This window comes from Parasteatoda tepidariorum, chromosome 6 (assembly GCF_043381705.1).
Source record: "Parasteatoda tepidariorum isolate YZ-2023 chromosome 6, CAS_Ptep_4.0, whole genome shotgun sequence".
Classification (NCBI taxonomy): Eukaryota; Metazoa; Arthropoda; class Arachnida; order Araneae; family Theridiidae; genus Parasteatoda; species Parasteatoda tepidariorum.
Genome location: NC_092209.1, coordinates 44,237,713 through 44,262,102, shown reverse-complemented (window position 1 = coordinate 44,262,102; position 24,390 = coordinate 44,237,713). Strand labels below are relative to the sequence as shown.

The window sequence follows — 24,390 nt, the reverse complement described above, 5'->3', positions numbered from 1 at the left end:
TCTCTTTTTCATTTTGTCTAATTTTACGGCTTTGATTATTTATACGATTTTTCTCGAATATTGATACAGTTTTCTTCTTTAGGTTGTTTTTATCATTTTATTTCTTTGACTGCTCCTAATGAATGCATTATATATTTAATAATTTCTTAAATGTATAATAGGAGATAATCGCGGCATATGCTTAGTGCTTATAAAATAAAATAAACAACACTAAATTCAAGAAAAAGAAATGTTGTGCTAATTCGTTAGAGGGCAGCACTGTAAGTCCCTCAGAATAAAATTTTTCAAAGAATCATCGTAAGTCACAAATATTATTTATAAAACAAATTATTTATGTTAGTAGAAAGAATAAAATATCTAATTATATGATAACTAGAAAACTGTGAATTGTCAGAGAAAATAAAATAATAAAAATCATTGAGTTTGAGAAAGATAAGTTTTGCGTCACTACTGTAGAGGGCAGCACTATAACAATTTATCAGAAAAATCTTACCGCTGAACCGAAAACTTCATTTCGGTCATGAATTAAAATCCAACCCATTCTCCAACCTGGAACCAGAAATCTGCAACATATATAATTAAATTAGCAATTTTTTTATGAAATAGCGAAGAATCAAATATGAACGTGACTGATTATTCATTTTAATTTTCTAGAGGAATCATACGTCTGCGAAAGGTTGGATATCAGGTAGCTGGATCATTAAATCAGGCAGCTGGAGCAGCTTTTGCATCTTTTAAGAAAAACTTAAAAATAGCAACAAAATTTTTTTATATTTTTGGTCGCTTGTTAGCGGATCTCCCTATCATCTCGCTGAACATAATCGTTCTTGCCGATTCGAAGTTTTCTTTGAAACTGCCCGTGCTTAGATTCAAACTACACATTATCATGTCTTAGAATCTAATTTCTCAAATTCTGCACAAAATTTCTAAAATTAGTAAACAAAACAGGCTGTTAAAAATACGTTCTCCTCCATTTTACGGTAAAGTAAATTTTACGGATAATCCATCTAAACTACCGATACTTTAATCCGGAATTTTTTTACGGTGTACACTTTTTACTTACCGATAGCAAGCCTGTTACTCTCAAGATATAGATGATTTTAAATGATTTGAAATTAAAATTGTTTGATACCGCTATACTGTACGAAATTCAGAGTAAAAAGTGCTTGACGTAAAAAAAAGAAAGGAAAATAAAGATCACTATAGTAAATACCACGGTCGTGATACCCATTTTATCTGACTATACATTTCATGTAATGTCGGATAAAATGGGTAATGCAGCAAAGAAAGTCATTTTATCTCTAAACCTAAAACTATCTTTTTGTTATGTGCGGGTTAATGGTATAATCTAATTACTTAATTCTTTTCTTTCTTGTCGTTTTCCCATGGTTAATTAAGGATGAAAAGTCTAAAATATATAATAGTCGCTAATTTAGTCCGATAAATTAATCATATTTATATTAATAAAGCCTCTAAGATGCATTAGCCCATGTTTCTAAAAGCTGCTATTCCGTTTGGTTGAGATGTCTCTTTGGTGTTTAAAACACAAAGTAATATTCAGTCTATGGCTTCAATAAAAATAAATATATATCTTTATATATATTATTGAGACAAAATAGTTGCTTTTAAAAGTTGCTGAAATATAAAATATTCAAGTTCTTACTTTCCATTTGAATTTGTATAAATGTATACTGACCTTTTTGTAAGTCCACTACAAGTTAGAATTGGTACTGATAGAGACATGGAGGCTATGGGATAAAATTCTTCACCTGGGAATACCTTAGAAAAAATAATTGAAGAAAATTAATGCGCAAATATCAGAAATAATTTTGAAGTACATTTTATTGCTTTGTAATCTTTAAGTTATATTATTTTATTAAATTCAAATGAGTTAAAAACACTTGTTGGACAGCACTATCATATTTTTCAATGATATTAATATCAGATTATTAAATTTAAATATGTTTATTGTATCAAAACATTAGTACAATTGCAGCAAAGTATAACTTAAGTACAATTTCAATAATACAAGAGTAATAATTCGTAATTAATGGTTGGGTTCCCAATTACATTATATTTTCATAGCACATATTTATTGAAAATGAAACTCCAAATTCGTCTTAACCTTCTTCTGAGAACCAATGACGGCAGAAAATGCCATTTTTTTTCTAAGGAACACATAGCTTAATAGAAAGTAAACAAATGGGGTAAAATAATTTTCAAAGGAAAAGTTCAATTAATTCAATTTAGTTAAGTTTTTTTTAAGTGTTTTTAATTATAACATACAAAATTATAAATTTTATTTTTAGCATTTTGTGTATGCATCCTTTAGAATCAAACAATATTTGTAAGTCAAAAGGTTACCTTTATCAAAACCCACTAAACTCTAATAAGATATTTGTAACTCAAAAGGTTTACTTTTATCGAAATCCACTAGACTCTTGTAAGATATTTGTAAGTCAAATGGTTATTTTTATCAAAATCCACTAGACTTTAATAAGATATCAGAAAGTCAAAAAGTTACTTTTATCAAAATATACTAGACTCTGATAAGATATTTGTAAATCAAAAGTTTACTTGAATCGAATTTCTTATCTTTCTTTTAAGTTTATATTGCAATTAACCTCTCTGATCTGAAGTATATATAATTATATTTATAGACAATCGATTTGTCAAAGCATACAAACAAGAAAAAATGCATAAATTATAATTTTTAAGAGATACTTAATACTATTCAGCACATTAGATATTAGGTAACAAGAAGTTACGCAAATTGCTGTTAGCAAAAAAACTAGTATTAAAATATCGAAAATGCTTTGATATTTACATTATAAGTTTAACATTTGTAATAATTTTATTCACAACTGATTTTACTAGGGGAGAGAGGGGTCAATTGTAACAGGGTACGATTGTAACAGAGCAAAAATTTCGAGTGTCGGGTTCTAGATTTGGTTCCTAGGTAGCGCACAAGGTGTATTTAATAAATCTACAAGTACACCCCTGCTGGCAACCATTTTTATGTATTTTTGAAAGAGTTACATCACAAAAAATATATTTTCAATCTACGTAAGTACTTTTTTTGGTATTAGAATATTATATTGTAACAAAGTAATTTTGTTTAAACAAATAAAAATTATTAACCGAATATGTAAGTGGACACCTTAATTAACATTTCCAAAAAAAAGATTAGTTTTGTTAATTAACTAGCATTGTTTTTAACAAATGAAGCTGAAATGGTGTCTTGGGGACGATTGTAACAATAGGTAAAGGGATGATTGTACCAGCTGAAAATAAATAATCTTATGTTTACAAACCATTACTTAACTCTTTAAGAACCACCAATAGTTTCCTATATCATTTATATTATGTTACATGTGCATTATTTTTGTCACCTTTCACAGCATAAATTAAAATTTTTAACACCATAAAGTTAAAAGTTTAACCCTTTAGGTCTCTGCTCATTATTATTTTTACTCCTAAAATATCACTACTATTTTGATCAATAAAAAAATCTATCACAACTATGATAATATGTATAATTAACTATGTTTTAGTTGAATTTATGAACTGTTACAATTAACCCCGTAAGTCGGGACAATTGTAGCAAGTACACGACTGTCAAAAATTGTTAATAACTAATATAATAACATTTAAAATAAGATATTTTTTTTCTAGTAGAGGATAGTCTACGTTACTTGTCTCTCAATTAATACTAATAATATATTGGATTTTCTTGTTAGTTAAAAATAGTTAAGTAAAAAATGTTACAGTTGACCCCACTCTCCCCTACAGATAATTTCATTTCCAACTAATTTTACTACAGACATAGTTTTATATCAATTAATAATTATACTTTGAATGGTATATTTAATTATTATTCCCGTTAAACGAAATTATGCAAGTGGGAAACCCCTAGATCAAATGATTTTTGTTCTTACAAGTGCCATACTTCGTAAGTATTCCGAACAAAGGTGAGAGAAAGTAAGTTATTTGGGACGATAAGCGCATCTCGAGTTCAAGGTTTGGAGCATTTTTTATTAACTTCCTTCATACGTGTTCAGATTTGAAAGTACTTATGACCACGTATATTTATTTTTATATATTTTTTTACTTGAAAACGTTTAAATGATAAAATCTCTATTTGTGGTGACGTGGTCATAACAAAACAAACAATATTTCCTACCTATAATGAATGCACGCCATTTAAACCTTATGTTTGAAACATAATACTACAAAAGGGTCTAATAAAATTATTGTATTACATTGCAAGCTATGATTAAAATAAATTATTAAGTTTCATTAGTGCAATGTAAATCTACAAATATCAGAATTTTATGAACGCATATCGATTTACGTATATAATAATAAACCACGTGTCTAAATTGCTTTGGAGTTCGTTTTCAAAAGCTTTTTTCAGTAATTAAAAACATTATTTCCTTGCAATCAAAGTACTGCGCTTTTTTGGAATAATATTGTGTAAAATATCCACCTAGAAACAATAATTAGGAACATACTTTGGCAAAGTTGAGGCTATATTGACCAAAGTCTTTCATATCTTTCTCTTTAGCTAACGTTATTCAAACTGGCTTTCGAATAATGTTCATGTATTGATATATTTTTTTATAACTCTGTCACCGGACCAGTGCCATTGTGTTTACTTTATTAATCAATATATATTATTTATTTATATTATTAAATTCTCACAATTTATTAATATCATAACTTCATTTATTTATTTATTTTACTGCATCATTCACTTTTAATAAATATATTTATTCATCATTAATATTATTTTGCTTAATAAAATTAAATTTTAAAAAAAGGTGGGTAGCTGTAATTAGCTTTACTTCACAAGCGCCAAAATCGCAATTATTCGAATCAAATTATAAATATTAAACAAGGGAGAGTACTTACGAAATGTTCATAAATTTCATCAGCTATGATGGGGACATAGTTACGAGCTGCTACCTCCAAAATAGATTGCAGATGTCTACGGCTATAGACTGAACCACAGGGATTAGATGGGTTATTGACCACTATAGCAGCCGTATCGACAGATATTTGATGTTCAAGATCAGCAAGATCTACTTCCCAAGATTTTTCAGGCTGAAAATTTAAAATACAAAAAACAAGACTATAAATTTGAATACCTGTTTATAATCTGTTATTTATTATCAATGCAGATGAGAAATTCATTTTAATAAAAGGTTTTTTCTCGAAAATTCGTCTCGCTTGGTAAGTTAGCCACAAATTCAACCAAATAAGTTGTTGAAAATCTAAAATTGATATACTACAAATTAAATTAAACGGAAAATATTTTAGATAAAACTGAACTGTTAGCAGTTTTCTTCGAACAATTTCATTACTTCTTATTTGTTAAAAAAATCGAATTGTTCAAGGATTTGTCTAAAAAAGAAAATTACAGTAATTTAACAAAAATTAGTTTTTACTGATATCTTCAATTAAAATTAATAGTTGGTTTAATTCAGTAAAGCTGGATTTTAAATTCAATTGATTTGAGATTCTTTTAGAAGAACATATTAAGTGTTATTATAAAGACGAAGATCAGTTGTTGTTTTTTCTTTTCGTTCAAAGTAATAATTATATATTTAAAACAATTCAGAAATCTTAATAATAATTTTAAAATTTTACAAAAAATATTTTAGATTGATCAACTCTAAATTGTTTTAATAAAAAAATACAGAGTTTAATTAATTATAATTCTATCTTGTAGAAATTTTTTTTAAATATGATGCTATTATGTAAAAATTATCAAATAAAAATATCTTACAAGCAGTGAAAACTATAGTATACAGGTTGTTAAATTTTCAATAAATTAAATAAAAAATTGAAAAAATAAAACGCTTAACTACTGTTTTAAGAAATATCCTTTAACAACGTAATATGTATCCAAAATATTTTTATCCTATTTTCTTACTTGAAGCTTTTTCATTTCTAATCAAAACAGTACATAGTTAAGTAAACAGCTCACTGAATTAAGGTACATTCTAAAAAAATCTACATTCGCAATATAACTATCTATATGAATAAGTAAACTTGGTCTTTAGTCTATAATTTGAAAAAAATGAATTAAATAAATATATAAAAATTTGAAATTTAGATTCAGCAAACATCCGATTTCCTTAAACAAACCTTACAGCCATAAAATAAAAATTAAAAAAAGTGCATTTCTGAACTAAAGTTCATGAGCATATGTGATGATCATTTTTATAATGCAAAATAATTTTTGATATAAATTTTAATTAAAATATTTCTTTTCACAACAGTTTCAGGTGGAAAAAGGCCTTAATTATCGTATTATAAAACCATATATCATAGTATTATAAAGTCATATTACTAACATTTGGTAGGATTTTACGCATTTTTATAATATACAGTTGATTATTCGGGAGTAAACTTCTGTCAAAAAATACGAAAGGAAGTACGTAAGTATCAATTAAAGTCAACCCGGCTCTCAGAAAATATTATCGTTATTATTTTTAAAATATTCTTTCAGAAAATTTTTACTTATTTATTAAATATCAATTAATTAATTAGTTTATTTATTAAATATCAATTAAATAAATATCAATTGATAATTTTAATAAATATTAATAGATTCTTATAAATATAAATAGATTCTTCAGAAATTTTTTTATTCACAGTAATATGATTAATGTCTTTTTCCACGCTACTCTCAAAATATTTAGTTTATTTAATAGTTGATTATTTATTAAGTTACCCTAAGCAACATCAGTAGAATGACACAGTGAAAATTCAAAAGTGTGTACTTACTAATAAAGAATAATACTTGATGTTTATACCCATACTTTCAGCAAGTGTTTTGTAGAGAGGAAATCCTGGACGTGGAACCAAGATTGTTTGGCCAGGATTAGCCAGTGCACAGATTGCTAACTCTAAAGCTTGGGAACATCCTGATGTTAAAATAACATCCTAAAACATCACATTTTAAATTCTTAAGAAATAGTAAAAAAATACAATTCGTTTATAAATATTAAATAGTTTATAAGTAATAGTTAATTTTTAAAATAACGTGAGTTATGTTTCACACTGGTAATACACACTATTTTTTTTTTCTGTGAAAATCAAAATTGAGCTAACTTATTGGCTAGGTAAATAATCAAAAGAAATTGAAGCGGTAAGTTATTACTTGATTATAAACTTCATTAGCTTCAAAACTATACAAATTGGAAACATATCCGTTATCAAGAATACGAGAATCATTAAGTGCTGCATATTGTTGGAATCTTGTATATAAACTCAATTTCGACAATGCCAAAACTTTTTCCACTTCAGCCCCATCAATTCATCTTGATTCCCTAAAGTCTTGTTTCATTCACATGAATGCTGATTAAGGAGATCAGTTTCTCACCACCTCTCAATAGAGCGGGGAAATGCATTATACCCTGATTTGCCCTTCTCGGTCACTGTGTTTTTTTCTTCCTAATTTTGTTAGGCTAACATTGGGGAGTTATTTTCTCTTGGGCGTTATTTGTAGTTATAAGCACGTAATTTATAAATCCAATTATTTATGAGCACATTAGTGAGTTTAGCTCTTAAAAGAACGTATAATTGTTTACACTGCATAAAATTTTGAAAATCGCACCCATAGAGAATTGTCTTAAAAATCAAATTTAAGATCATAAAAATTGTCCTAAAAATAAAGTTAGTTATATAAGCCAAATGACTTTCCTTTTATAAATCAATCCGAAAAATATTTTAGAATAATATTACTAGAAAAAAATGGTTCTGTAAAAGATTAAACAGTTAAAGTCGAATTCATCTTTTATGATATACGAAAAAAAATAGAGTGAAAGCAAGAGGTAAAAATAACATAAAAATCAAGAAATATTTGGTACAAAAAGCAAAAAACATGTGTGTTGCCTACTTTACGTAATTCTTGTATAACGTCATTTTGATTCAAATAAATTATTGCTTTCAGCGAAAAAGAACACGTTAATCAGATAATCCAAATTAGAAATAGATGTTCCGGCCAGCTTAAATTCAATAAAATTACAAAGAATCGAAATATAAATTACATCTGATGATGGAAAATAAAGATCAAAATAAGTAAATACTATTGCGTCGATAAAAGATTAACTCTTTTTTAAATCTAACATATCAATAGGCTGACCTTAGAAAAAGATTAATTTGACACCCACACGTCAGATTAAATCTTTAAAAAAGCGAATTTATTATTATTATTAATTGCCACTGTGTAATCCTGTATAGTTGCATGGGTGTTATTTTCATTAATTTTAACAATTTGAATCAGAATTTTTATTAAGCTTATTTTTTATATTTTTTGCATTATTTTGTATTAAATTACGTCAAGATAAGTGGAAAAAAATTATATTTAGCATTTTAATAATTTATGGTTATGAAATACAGCACCGGCGTCCCTTTCCGCGTTAAAGGTAAAATCTTCTAAACACGGCTCACTTTCGAACAAAAATTTCTCATATTTTCATTTATTTGTAGTTATTTAATTCTCATGTAAACAATTATTCATTATTGAAATTTCTTTACCAAATCAGTTATTCATACATTTTCAAATAAAAAAATATTCAAACTACTCTTTTTTTACTTTATATTTTAGTACAAGTATAGTTTTGATAATCTAACTGACTTTTTCAGTCAATTCGACTGTTGTTTTTTTGTAAAATTAAAAAATATCGAATTATACTTTTACTTGTAAGTAGAGCGTCATAAAAAGGACACCGGTGTCCCATCTGCGTCAAAGTGTTAAAGGAAGGATTTTATTTTAGTATTACTTACTTTACAAGGTATGGTCTTCATAGTTTTTAATTTCTCACAATATTGAATTTAAAATGATGAAAATTCGTCACTTGATTATTGCAGTAAATATTTGGTTGCCGAAAATTGCTGACATTTGGTCAAGATGATGGTTTAAATAATGCCATACGGATCTGTGTCTGAGGTAACATTATCAAACTATCGACCCCTCTCCCAACTAAACTATAAGGACTATATTTTCACGAAATGTAAGGGTAAAGAATTCAAATCTGTCGACGAAAAACTTGCATGTTTATACAGAGAAAGTACGCTTTTGTGTCTTAATTATTAACTTAGGTTTTCGTCTTCATAAATAAGTTAGCATACATAAGGTTATACTATTGAACCATTAAGATTGCTTCTTAGCACATTTAAATCCGATCACTACATCATTAAAAAATAGAATATAAAAATCCTGACAGTAGACCAGTTATTAAGGTGTCCTGTTTTTTTTTTCGCTCACTGTATATTAAATACAGCTCTTTGCAAACTGCCGATAGCATTTGGAGAGTCTAGTAGGCTCTTTGTTAAGCGACGTAGATAGTTTGCAAAGAGTCGACAAAAAGAGTTGGTATCACTTCACATTTTTATCACTTAACAATTACAAACATTATTTATTTCAAATCCAGATGACTTGTCTTATAGACGCTCTCTTTAATGAACTTTCTATACCCTCTTTATGTTTGTTATAAGATTAAAAACATTTTAAGGAATTTCAAATATTTAAATTAGTTCAGGTAAACAGGAAATGTTCCAAGAGTACATTTTGACACGTTTTGCAAACTTGAGTTATTTAAACCTGAAATGATCACGTGACGCCTCGAAACAAAAACTGTTCTTCAAAAAATAAGTCACGTGCTTTTTGTTATCGAGAAAACGCATAAAGTGCTACATTTTGCTTATCTTTTTTTAAGCGCTTGCTGAAACTGAAAGGAAACGTCGTACAGTTAAAACAAAAATTTTGACCGTATCATATTTTTGAGATTTGTTCTCTCTACAGCACATTTCGCAATACTTTTACCCACATTGCAAGATAAGATAGTTGAATTCCTAACCAAGGCATGTGTTCGAAACCTTTTCGGATTTCGAAACTGAGAAAAAAAAATGGTACGATAAAGCGATAAAAATTCCGAAGTATAAAAATTTGCCAAATATTTCACACGAAAATCTCATTATCATTAACGCAATATCAAACTTTTTATTACATCGAGAAGAAATCACAAGCATGTAATTAGTTGCGCAAATAAAAATCCAAATAATTGCTCAAAGTCTTTTTAACGAGTTGCACTCAAAATAATATTATTTCTGCTCTGAGTGACTATCCAATTTTTTGGCTAAGACTTAGAATGTTCTCAAAAAGAATCCGAATTTGCTCCACTAATCTTTACTCAAAATAATACTTCCACTAAATAATATTTTCTCCACTCAGAATGAACATTCAATTTATGGCTAAGACATAGAATGTTCTCAAAAAAGAAAGTAATAAAATACTTTATAGACGAAAATCGATATGTTTGTTGTACTCCACTAATCTTCTCTCAAAATAATACTTCCACTAAATATTATTTTTGCTCTGAATGAACATTCAATTTATGGCTAAGACTTAGAATGTTCTCGAAAAGAATCCGAATTTACTCCACTAATCTTTACTCAAAATAATACTTCCACTAAATAATATTTTCTCTGCTCAGAATGAACATTCAATTTAAGGCTAAGACATAGAATGTTCTCAAAAGGAAAGTAATAAAATACCTTTTAGACGAAAATCGTTATGTTTGTTGTACTCCACTAATCTTCTCTCAAAATAATACTTCCACTAAATATTATTTCTGCTCTGAATAACCATTCAATTTATAGCTAAGACTTAGAATGTTCTCGAAAAGAAAGTAATGGAATACCTTATACACGAAAATCGATATGTCTGTTTTATTCCACTAAAATTTACTAGATCCCTGGATTGTTGTTTCAATGTTTCAAGATTAAACACAATTTTGGTGAGAGGAGACAACTGAGGTGATTCAATAACGTTACAAAGGGTGGAAAACCTGATGGTGGAATGTGTGGGATAAAAACCCAGCTTACTTTCGGGAATGAACAAGGTTGTTTGGGAAGTAAATTTTAAAAATTGCTGTTTTTTTCCCAAGAATTAAAAACATTAGCATTTATCAGCGGCAGTAGTAGAAATCCTTCGCCAGAAGCAATATCTTAGATAAGTTTTCAAACTTTTCGTTGATAAAATTTGTCTACATTTTTGATAGTATCTTTAGAAAAATTCCTTGTAATTTTTTTTTTAATATCCTCTATTAGTGATTAACAAAAACATGATCTTCAGCTTTTTTAAATGCATTGAATTTTTAGTATATATTATATAAACTAACCTTTGCATTTAATGCAAAACATTAAAACCTATGATTACAAACTAGTTATAATTTTATTGTTCCGTAATCTCTGCTCTTCAACAGTTTTACAAAACTCAGGCTCGTAAAACGGAATCCTGAAAAATTAAAAAGTAATCGTACTACAGGGGAAAATTTCTTTAATGAATATGTTGCTTGATAAGCAAAAGAGACAGTTGGAAGAATATTTTAAAACTAGAGTAAGTAATTTAAGGAAGAGGGTATTCGGGCCCTTTGCATCGTTTTAACATGGTTGACTCACCTCAGTGTAATTTATATGATACTGGACAAAACATGACTGCAGCTCATCTCAACGAATGCTCTGCTTTGAGGGACTTAATATGTTCTGAGAAAAGTATTGGAAAGCCCGTAGTCAAATGACAAAATAGCAAATAGACTGGCATTTGTAAAACAAATAATTTAAGGAAAAGGAAGTGTCAAGTAAAATAAAGTAAACAATCTACCAGCTTTTATGTTTGAAAACATCCAAAATACGAAATGAAAGTCAAAAACCATAACAGCATTCCATTCCTTTGCATCGAGTGTTACCTAGGGACGTGATAAATATTTTTTGGTGGTTCGAATCAAATTTTTGTTGTCCAGTACAACCGTTAATTTTAAATCCTATTAAGTTTGATAGAAAGAGAGAGAAATTTGTGGCGAACAACATCACAATTATTACTTTTAAAACACTACTTGGTATCGTAATTGTTTTGAAATCTTGTTGATTCTACGAACGGTGAAAAGCATGGAAAACGTAGAGAAGGTCACTGGATTACTGCACACCTTACGGAAAAAGAATGCATGCCTTTGCGAATTTTATTCCAGAAAAAAAGTTTTTTTCTTTCTTCCCTTGGAGTGTTGCTATAAACACTACGACTTTCATCATATCTGCATCATAATAACACAACACGTATTAAATGCAATAAAAATGTTGTAAACATTCTAGAATGTAGAACTGAATCAAGCAATTGCTTTCTTCGTGTTTGTTTTATTAGAAGATTTTAAAAAATGAGTGAAAAAAGAAAATTAAGAGTAATATCTACTATTTTTTTATAAATTGTTTTAAATATATAAATACAAAATTGGTTTAAATGCTTACTTTAAAATTAAAAATATGAAATATACTTTATGATTTCAGTATGGTGGAAGCGATATATTATAAACTGATGTGACACGCATACTGAAAAAACATATATCGATTGGCAGCTTCACGCATATTACAAATAAGTAAATAAAGAACAGATAAATTTGTATGATTTTTAATTTTTTTATAAAAAAAATCCTCAGTTTTCAAGAAAAACTAAAATTTTAATTTGTTAAATCATATACATTTTATGGCTTCCTATTTGTATGATCGTTGACAAATATTTTATTCCAATTCATTCTAAATATTTTTTCTAATTTTATTTCAACTATTTATTACTAATCCAAAAGAAAAGGGTACTCCTCTAGCAAGTATTGGGACAAACATGCCTTTGTGCATGACTTTTGATTGAGCTAACCTACATTTAAGTTACATCGAGAGGAAAACCACGAAAACCTCCAATGGTTAGCCTAAAGGCGAAGGGACTCTAATCCATGATCCGTCTACCACTGAGGATATTACTCTGCAACACTGCGGTCATTGCGAGCCGGTGCGGAATTCGTATCGTCCAGCCATCGCCCGTTGGGAAAGATTATACTACTTGGTTTATGGTGAAAGTTAATAGGCAACATTTTTTAAAATATTGATTTACTTTGTGAATAATTAAAAGCATAACAGGCCAACTAATAGGTCTTATATACGTGTGTTTGAATTATTCCTTTGTTATGACCAGAAAACATTTTATACTCAGCTTTAAATACCAAGATAAAACATTAAAACATAAAACATAATTGTTTTTACATTAAAACATAATTGTCTACTCAAACTTTACCACAACGTTAGCACAAGCTGGCTTTTATAAAGTTACTTTACTTTTAAATCTAATGTTTCGCTTGAAAGTTTTAAAATCAAAATTCAAAACTTCAGGACTTTTTAAGTTTCTAAGGTATATTTTCAAACATAACAAAAACAATATTTAAAAAAATCGTAAAAAACAAATTTTTTACTAATCAAATATTTTTTTCCTTAAAACATTTTCTTTTTATTGTTTATTTACGAAATTATACGTATTCCTTCAGATTTCTGAGATTATATATATATACCTGCTTACTGAAGATGTATCAATGATCAATCAGTTACTTGCAGCAATCAATCAGAATACGTTTCATTTTAAAGTGAAATAATAAAGTAAACAACTAATTGCCATTAACAGCCACAATATTACGGTTTGAGTGATAACAATCAATTTATTAAGTTCAACTGCTAGTTCGGGCATCTATATTTAAAAACTAAATGAAAAGAATTCAGCAACTTTGTCAGATGCTTATTATTTATATTTGTAAAGCGTAAAAATATTCCGAAAACTAACATAAGTATGCTGAATAAATAAACGAAACCGAATTTATTCGAAGGTTTGTCTGACAAGTAACAAAATGTATGACAGAAGGAAGTAGTTCCCAAGGCTTGTGATTATTTTATTACTTGAAAAATTGTTTAAAATAAATTCCGACTATGAACACAGGAACACAGGAACTGTTCTACCAAGGAGTATTCTGACATAGAACGTGCCTCAAATATCGATTAAACTTTTGATTTCACTTTTTAGCAAGCATATCTCAAAAAAAGGCCCAATGTTTATAGTTAGGAAGAAGGTCAATAAAAAAGGTTCATTGACTATTACAGGTTTCGCATGACAATGTGTTCGAGCCAGGGTCAACATTGCAATGAAGGTCTCAGTCACACTTCTAGATACCTCACTAAGAGGAAGTATATCGGTATGATTTGACAACTAAGAAGGCATTTTTATTGAGCATACATGTTTGCGGTAGTCGAAAATACATTATATGTTAAAAGTTTAAACACTGAAATAAATTCATTTGTGGTATTTAGTCAAATAGTATTTATACCTTCAAATACTATGGAGATAGTTTTAGGTTAACTTTCAGTTATTTCGGGAAAAAAAGACGTTGGATTGAGACATTTAATAAAATACGATAGTTTTTCAAGTTTTGCCAATTTGAATTCCGTTTTGATAGCTATCTGAAGCCATGTTTATTTTGCTTGGAGTAATGCTTTTAAAGCGCGTTTTTTTCAAAACTAAACGAGGTAAAGTTTACACTGTAAAAAATTTTGGATCAAATTACGGTAAGAAGTACCGGAACTCAGGGTGCCGATACTTTTTACCGTAAAATCCATTTTCCAGGAACAAAACGGAACAAGAAATCTAATATACCGATATTTTACAGTAATAAATACCTAAAAATCACTGCATCACTCTAATTAAATATTACGGTAAAAATTACGCTATAATATTTTACGGTAAAAATGGACGGATGGTGCACCTGAAGTACAGATACTTTATCCCGTAATTTGATCCGAAATTCCTTCGGTGCATCCTCCGATTCCTTCTTTTATGAATTTCGCTTAATTTGATCTTACTTTTATTGGGAGATATTTATAGTTATTTTAGTACTAACTTAACCTAGTGTAATAGTGTAACAATAGGTAAATATATATTTGGTACTTTTCAGACGGACGTTAGTTTCTTTTATCTATTTTTTATTATTTTATTTCATTTTATTATTTATTTTGGTGATAGTCACTATTTTAAAAAAAATTATGAAATAACAACAATAGATTTATAGTTGAAATTACTTGCCTCATCTGACGGAATAGTATCAAATATATTAAAAGTATGGTAAGTTTTTAATATACCTTTGCTTCTATAGGAGCACCTGGAAGAGTAGCATATTGTGCAACTGCTTCACGAGCATCTAAATGACCTGAAATAAGAACAGAGAACAGTGTGATTATAATACTTTATTTTGAAAAAAGGTTTAAATTTCAATGATAATTGCGTGAAATTTTATTTTTCCGTCCAATTTAAAGAATGCAATCAGTTTTAAAACTTCAAAGTTTAAAAAAAATGTATTTTATGAAAATATATTATTTTGTAACAGGTCTTCGATTAAAAAAAAACGTCTACGATTGTTTATCTAATTATTCATTAAAACTCATAAAATAAGTAAAGACAAAACAGGTATAAAATGAAATACCAGAAAACAACGAAAAAACACATAAAATTTAAGAGACATAAAGTTTAGAAAACGTCCCCCTCCCGAACTTGGACACCAATTGGCTGTAAAATGTTCTTATTGACACTAGATGGAGCGCGATAAAAATTGCCTGTTACAATATTTTATTTAACTGCATTATTAGTTCTTATTTAATGGAGTAATTTAGTTATTTTCGAATAAAAATTTACATCTATATTCAATTGGTGTACCAGGGCCGTAAGAAAAATATAATTTAAATTCATCATGTGTTATAAAATAATCTATTAATTTAACTTTAAATTATCTATTAAATTAACAAGTTTATCTTTTGTTCATATAAACAGTACGACTTGAATCCTCAGCATCTTTACGACTTTGCGTGAAATTGTTAATATTTCATCCCAAAGAAAAAATTGTAATTCAAAGTCCTTTTAAAATGCAGTAGAAAGTTTTTCTCTTAATGTTTGTGATAAAAAAAAAATTTGAATATTCGCAAACACGAATGTAGTAATCTTTTAATTACAGCACTTAACAATGCTTACCAGTACTTGGTGCATATCCATTATATCTAAAACTTTTCATACTTTTCTCAACAGCTTGTAAAATTTCGTCGCATGGTTTGAGATGACCGGCAACTGTTGGATCCCCTAAAATGAAACGCAAAACCGCATGTAAAATAATCAAAAAAACATATTCAATCAAAAAATTTATTGAATAATAATAAACTAATTCGACTGTTTAATAATTTTTGTAATTAGTAAGCTCTAAGAAAACCTGCACCTCTATCCATAATGTTGTGAAAACTTACTGAAACCATAATAAGGTGTTAAATTAAACCTTGTAATCTGTCTAGTTGAACCATAAATTATATAATCAAGGCAAGATATACTGCCCGATACTTTGGCACACTTTTCGCATTTTGCACGATAAGGTAATTTAAAATTGGAACGATAACTTGATTCAACAAGTTCCGAAATTCCTAAGAATGTAAAAAAGAATTGAGACGCTTAGTTAAATAAAATAATATTTCAAGTTTCAATCACGTGAATGGTGTTGGGTACAACGTGAGTGCGTTCCATTACTCAATAAATTTTGTAATCAGTAGGCTCAAAGGAAATCTGTACCTTTGCCTCTAATACTGTGTAAACTCACTGAAACCATAATAAGATGTTCAATTAAGCCATGTTTCCCGTCAAGTTGAACCCCAAATCATGCAATCAAGTTCAAAAAATACTATTTTGCGTGATAACGTAATGGGAAATTAAGATTGCAGCAAATTTAAAGAATATCTTGGTATAACAAATTCCAAAATTTTTAACACTGCAAAAAAAAAAAAAAAGAATTGCGGCGTTAAATGGAATATAAAAAAAACTTCAAGTTTTATTTGCATTAATGGTAATAGAGATCAATCTGAATAATTCCATTATTCCATATATTTTGTAATTATCACGCTCGAAGGAAATCTGTACCTTTATCCATGACATAAACGTGCTGAATTAAACCGTGCTTTCTACCAAGTTGAACCACAAATCGTGTGATCAAGTTCAAGAAATACTATTTTGCATGATAACGTAATGTGAAATTAAGGTTGCAGCAAATTCAAACAATATCTTGGTACAACCAATTCCGAAGTTTTTAACGATGTAAAAAAAGAATTTGGGCGTTAAATAAAATATAAAAAAATTTCAAGTTTTATTTGCATGAATGGTAATAGGGCTGAATAATTCCATTATTCCATACATTTTGTAATTAGCACGCTCGAAAAAAATTCATACCTTTACTTATAACATAAATGTCTTGAATTAAACTGTTCTTCTTGTCAAGTTGAACCACAAATCGTGCAATCAACTTCAAGAAATACTATTTTGCATGATAATGTAATGTGAAATTAGGGTTGCTGAAAATTTAAGAGAAAAATACTTCATCGAATCCCGATTTTGAAAAATATCGGAAGCAACATGATTATTTTGTTTATAGTTGCGTTGTTGAGACGTATTTGTATAAAACTAAATTTGAGTCCACATAGAAATACTTTAAATGAAATGAAAGAAAATTAGATATAGTTTAAATAACACACAGTGTCTAATATACTGGACAGCATTTGCTGTAATTTTATCACATAAAAATTATATTTTTGGTTTTCTTTTTCTGCCTGTATGTCTTTACTAAGCAATTGACAACGCAGATACTTAATTGGTTTGCTTTTGATGATCTGAACTCGTTATTTTAATAAAAATTGTTCTAATTTATAACGATTCATTAGTTATTTACAATTTCATTTACTCCATACGAAGATCGAGTATTCAGCTAGCATACAGTATAATAATAAAATGTTTACGTTCTTCGCAAGCTTTGTGTTATCCTTTCTAAACAGCAAACATGATCAAGTTCATTTGTGTTTTTAATTAGTTAATACGAAAACAAGTTGCGAAGGAGATAATTAACTACCTAATAATTATACAAATCCGAACGTGATTCAGATAATAATACAAAAATCTCAAGAAATAGAAAGCGAAAGTAATTTTTTTACAGTACTTATAGAATCAAATTACTGACACAACCTTCAAACAATGTTTTAACCCTGAAAACGCAACTAAACTCATGCAATGTAACATTAACTGATTGCGTTCGTAATTCGCTGATTAAACATCAATATCAAGCTTTCGGCATAATTTAGTGAATAAAATACTACTCATTTTCAACAAAGAATTGCGAAAATCAATGTCCTCCAACTATTTCCTAAATTTCTTTTTAAGTAGCATTCTTTTGAATACCTATTATTCTTTAGAGAGGCGAAATTTATTTAAACTTAATTAAATGATGAATTAATGATGTAGTTACTCTGATAAAAAAGTGTGGTAAAAACTACCAGAATAAATTAACATGCCTCTGACTCTATAGGAACGCTAAAAAGCTCTGCAATTTTTACCGAAGAGTTTCGGTAATGATTTTAGTAAATTATCAATTAAATATTGTTTTTATAATATGTGATAAATTTTAGAAAAAATAATATAATATGATAATTTTATCATGATAGCTTAGATCATGGTACAAATATCATTTATTCGTTTTTTATATTGTATTTTTTATGGCGATAAGAACTATAATTTCAAAAACCATAATTACTGATTAACGGTTTCCATATGAACGAAAAAAATTATCAAAGGAATAGTCTAAAACCGTAAGTTTTGGCATTATTAAACATTATTATTGTTCTTTTTACAAAAAATGTCATTACTAAACAGTACGGTAATTTTACCAGAATTTTTTTTTCGTGTATATGAATTGATAAAATCATAGTATTAGTGCTTCAAGATAGAATTCGTGAAAAGTGACTTGACAACTATTTTCTTTCCCTTTCTAATGCTGTCAATGCTATAATATTTGGATACTGATATAAAAAAGTACTGATATAATACATATATGATATAGATTGCTGTTTAAAAAAATTGGGTTTTGGAAGAAAAAATAATTTTTTTAACTACTTTTTGTAGCTAATTAAACAAAAATGCCAAATAAATAAAAATCTTGATTTTAATTTTCTTGTTGCTTACATTGATTTTTCTATTGCAGGTCAGCATGTGTTAAAGCATGTTTTCAATACACGATTGAACATGAAGTAAGAAATTTCTTGTTTTCAGCTTATAACGATAGTATCTTCCCTTTTTAACCTTGAATTATTACTTGCTTAAACTTCTATAATTTTGCAGCTACAGCTCGACGTGAACGAGATTATACAGAGAGAAAATATTATTCTAAAATTACTTATCTTGCTAAAAATTTTACCAAAAATCATAACCAAAGCGCTCCGGTAAAAATTACTAAGACTTTCGATGTTCCCATAGACCCAGAAACACGGTATATTTTACCATATTATAGTAGTTTTGACCATACATTTTTTCTCAGTGTACGGTGATTATTATTAAAACTCTGTTATTTTTTTCCTTCTTTTTTTAATTGCAAGCCCGAATCGGGGCAAAAAACAATCTAAAAGCTTCGGAAACTACGGTTCATACTAATTTACCTCAAAGGCCCAAACCATTCATTTTTTTTAAGTTGTATATTTCATTATTATTAAGGAGTGCCTAGTTTATCGGAGAATATTATAAGTATTTTATGCAAAAAATAATAATAATAATATTAACATCGTTTTCTATCACATTTTCCAATGGACTGGCTCAACTTTTCACAAAATCAGAAGAATTTTTCCGGTGCTCCAAACGGCCAATTCATACTTGATTAGCTTTTCAATTTTTACGATGTTAATTATGCCTAAAGCAATGAGCAAAAGTTAATATATTAACTTTCATGATGTTGGAGGATTGGTGCCATATCAAAAATTATAAAATGACTAGCATATAAAAATTCTTTTTTCCTCTTTTTTTATTACTAACTTGTTGATGCTTGTTCAAAAAAGGTCACTCTCTCTCCTATGTTTTAATATTAAAAAAACTGAGGAAATATTCTTACCTATTGATAACGAAATGACTTTCTTCTCAGGATTCGGAACCAATTTCATATTTTCAATCAATCTACGGATGGTGTTAACTGTACCCGTGGAGCAATTTGATGCTTTCACATTCCATTTCTTCCTATTGTTCTTCTCTTGTCTTTGAAGCTGGGGTGGATCAGCGAGGGTGGCAGACACTCGGATAGGCATTTTCAAACAAAATAAAAATACTTCAAATAATCAGCAACAAAAAAAAATCTGCGAGAATCTAGAAATTTGTCAACTGTACTCAATATCCAAGGAAAAAGTTCTCTCACTAATTGATTTAAGGCTGTGCGTAAACTCAGGCTATTCTTCGAAAGAAAACAGATAAAATTGAGGCTAACAGACACCGACGATTAACCGTTACCAGCCTTATAAAAACTGGGAGATATAACTGAGAATATGGTTAGTCCGGATTCGGCCTTGGAAATGTAAAAAGCAATATAATTTGTAGTTTAAGAAACGATCACTCATAGCATTGAAGCGCAATGGTTTGAAATCGGTGTGTCCTGACGAATTATCAAACATCAAGTTGGGATACTTGGTTCGTTCAAGACAAACTGAGAATCTGAAAAATAATTTGAAAAATATATCATAATAAAAATGCAATTTATCACAATATTTTAAGAGAATTTATGCATGCGCTATGTATAAATATTCTCGATGAATTTTGTTCTTAACAAACATAAGAACAAAAATTCATCCAGAAAGATACTGCTAATTAGGTGTAAAATTATCCTTACTGATACAGTATCATTTGATGATACTAAACCATATAAAAGAGATGGAAAATAATGTTGTCGCTACAATGATAACTTTAGGTAATTTTTGCAATATGAATATTTTCTCAACATTTTAAAATCATAAAATTAAGAAGTTAGTAATTTTAAGTAAGTAGTTTAATATCGTACGTATGTCTGATTTTAGATTTTTTTAAAAATAATTTTATTATTATTTAAACTAGCAAAAACTGATTCGAATAATGCCAAGCAATTCAAGTAATATAAGTCTCTAAAAAATAAAGATAGTTAATCAAACGATCTAAAAGTATACAAATGAAATAATTCTTAAATATCTTTTAAAAAATACTGATTGCAGAATTTCATATGTGTAATTTTGCTAGAAAAAATCAACTAAAATTTTAAATTAACGCAAGCCATACTTTTACCATTCTAATTACATAACGATATAGTATTTTGCAATTTTCAATTCATACAGTATTTTTCAATTATAGTATCACCATTGTGTATATTAAATGAAACTGTTTTAATAAGTATTTAAAATTTTCAAACTTCAGTCTACTTCTTTTGAAAGCTCAGTGAATTGAGTGAATTCATTTTGAATTCAGTGTAGAGGAAAGGGACTTCTTAAGGGGTTTAACTAGCATTAGCATAGTGGTAAGACTATCGAAATGCAGAGATAGTTCGATATCATGCCATTTACAAAATTTAATGCCGAATTTCACCATTTTTACAGTATAACGAGAGATTAATGAGCTTATATATCTCTAAAGTTTTTTTATTTCATTAAAAAGTCAAATTTAATTTTATAATTAAAAGGAACACTTTTTGGAATGTTTTGAAAAATGTGAAATGTAGTGTCAGTATACCCCGACATTTAATATAAAAACTAAAATTAAAAATTCTAGAGATATGAAAATATTTATTCTAGAAATTATAACTTAATTTTTAATTGTAAAGAGTATCAATGCTTTCTTGATTACGAGAAAAAATCTTTGAATATTTTTTGTTTTTTTTTAAAAAATAGAAAATGATTATTTAAAACCCACCTTATGTTTAAAATAGTTTTCAAATTTATGGGGAATTTTTAGGATAGATATTTTAATAACAGTTTAACGTTGAATTTTGATACCAATGTCAAATATGTTAACTTAATTTTTTGCACAATGAAACTCGTATTTATTAAAACATTAGTCTGTTTTATGTATTAAATTAAAGTGCTTTTCCATAAATAAATCTAATTTTGACAAAACTAAGAAGCCCAACTATCGCCTTATAAATTTTAAATACAAAATACATCACAAAATAGAGAAATGCAAAAATATCTAAGGACGGCGTGATGCTGAAAAATGCTTGCATATTGATACGCTTGATGCTTTGTCAATACTTGCTAAGCACCTTAATAAATAAGCTTTTTTTTTAAACTAGTTATGAAACAAAGAAGATTTAGTAATAAAAAAAGCATTTTTGGGAGTCTGCTTTTATTATTTTATTTTATATAAAGAGAAACTCTGAGCAATAAGTAAAAGACATACGAGAGGCAGATTCCCATATTTTGTATTAGGAAAAATGCCATTTAAAGTTTGCGATAACTTCTTTAATTCATGAAAAAGTGATAGTGTGTTTTTATACTAAATGGGTTTTATGTGTTATTTATATGTTATATATTTGTGTTGTTTAACGTTAATTATATACTTTCTTTAAAACTTTTAGTTGAATCTGTTAAAAATCGAACAAATTATTATGTCTCAGAAAGCGATGAACATACATTTCTTTGAGAAAACTTTAATTAAAATATGCGAAAGCGTATCTAAATCCTTGCAAATGATATAAACTCTCTATAAATTTGCTTTAAACTAAACTAACTGTCAATTTAAAAAACCTCTGAAAATTTTTTCAAATTTTATATTCCATTCTTATTTTTTTATAATTCATTTTAAACGAACGATACATTACGATTGATAACAAAAAATACCCAATTTGAAAGTCTGGAGTTTTTTCCTGGTAATTATTTAAGAACTTCGAACGTTTCTGCGTAACATTTAATGTATCAATAAGTAAACAGTAAACAATGTAAAAAAGTTTACATTTTTGGCTAAAAAAATACTTTGTATTCTAAATAATTCAGAAATCCATGTGATTGGAAGAATTAAAGTTAAATGGAGAGAAAAATGAAATACTACTTTCAATTATGGCAGCGTTAAGTATTCGTCAAAAAACAGATCCTTTCACAAAAATCAAATTCGTGAAAAGACAAAATCGAACTTATACAGCAATTCTGCTTACGCGCATCTATTCAATCAAATACGGAAGCAAAAGAAGTTATTACGCATAAATTTTAATAGTAAAAAAAAAAGTTGGTTCGTAGCAATATAAACCCAAATAGCAGAAAAAATAATAATGGTAAAATATTTTCTTCAATGGGCCAGCTCGCTATTTGGAAGAAGAGAAAATTATTAGGGTAAAGTTCGACCGAAAAAATGTTTATCACTTAATTAAATTTAACAATAAATAGGCTTTTGTTTTTAATGCAAATTCGACAGAGAAAAGGAATTCATCAATATGAAATTTTTCAGTCAGCCTCTTGTTGATTATAAGAAATTATCAAAAACTAAACCAGACTAAAAAAAACAACAACAAAAAAGAACAATTGGTTAATCCGTCGATAGAACGTTTAGAGAATTCCGCCATAACTTAGGAGGGCCTGTCTATATCTTTTCTATTTATATGAGTTTTTTTTTTGTTGTTTTTTTTTTAATAAAATTTATATGGCGTACAATAATATAAGTATCAATCAAATTATACTTTAAAGATAAACTACTAAATTATGCAAAAATTAAAAGGTTTTTTAAAATAGAATTTTTTTTCTTCGTCTAATGAAATTAAAAAGAAAAAATATGTGGTAATAAATAATAAACAGCTTATTATTTGATAAAATAAAAATAAAAAATTATAAAATTTACATGATATACAATAATTAAAGTATCAATCAAATTATACTTTGAAGATAATATTACTAAATTATGTAAAAATTAAAGGGTTTTTTAAAATATATTTTTTCTTCTTCTTTTAATGAAATTAAAAAGAAGAAAAATGTGGTAATAAATAATAAAAAGCTAATTATTTGATAAAATAAAAGTAAATTTGTTAATTTTAACTTCTACTGATTGATAGGGAAATAAAAATTACCAATGAGATAACAAAAAATTAAAGCATGTTATATTGTATTATACATTTTTAACTAAAAATGAATAAATATTTTTCATAAAATTAAAGATCACAATTCTATGAACATAACTCTGAAATATTTTAGATTAATGGTACTAACTAATCAAAAGAAACTTACCAATGAATCTGTAGAACACTAGTGACAAGTAATTCTTTATGAACTGAAAACCAATTCTTCTAATTTTTTTACTCGAGCGAAAAGCTAATTAATATATTCTTAACAAAATTCTGGAATATTCTTAGTTCCACTCCACTATGGTCGTCATCAAAAGTCACCGGTCGAAATTGTCCAAATTCAAGTGAAGTTGAGGTGTTTATATAGGTTAACCCCGCGGCAGATTTAACTAAGCCACAAGGTTGCTTTGAGGGTCGTGTAACACGTGTCTCGGATTTAAGGGATATCGAAATGCTTTCCCTTTTACTTTATCTCTTGTTTCATTTGTTTTTTAGTTAAAGATGTTGTCGTTTGGACGTCATCGAAGAATAAGTTATGGCGAAAATTGGCAGACGATAATCCGCGTTTCTGTTTAACGATGGAATAAACTATTTTCAGACGATTTTTTACCTAAAAAGA

General features: G+C 27.8%; 1 protein-coding gene across 1 annotated transcript in view; it reads right to left on the bottom strand.

Moving 5' to 3' along the window:
- The window catches only part of LOC107440345 (tyrosine aminotransferase), a 41,568-nt gene extending 17,461 nt beyond the window's left edge, over positions 1 to 24,107 (bottom strand). The window contains exons 1-8 of the mRNA XM_016053251.3: positions 23,935 to 24,107; positions 19,827 to 20,416; positions 15,899 to 16,003; positions 15,016 to 15,083; positions 6,796 to 6,954; positions 4,915 to 5,106; positions 1,697 to 1,779; positions 494 to 563 (exon numbers count right to left, since the gene is read on the bottom strand). Coding sequence (XP_015908737.1) covers positions 494 to 563; positions 1,697 to 1,779; positions 4,915 to 5,106; positions 6,796 to 6,954; positions 15,016 to 15,083; positions 15,899 to 16,003; positions 19,827 to 20,016 — 867 coding nt within the window. The 5' untranslated portion in view covers positions 20,017 to 20,416; positions 23,935 to 24,107. The remainder of the gene's footprint in view (positions 1 to 493; positions 564 to 1,696; positions 1,780 to 4,914; positions 5,107 to 6,795; positions 6,955 to 15,015; positions 15,084 to 15,898; positions 16,004 to 19,826; positions 20,417 to 23,934) is intronic.
- Between the last annotated feature and the right edge of the window lie 283 nt (positions 24,108 to 24,390).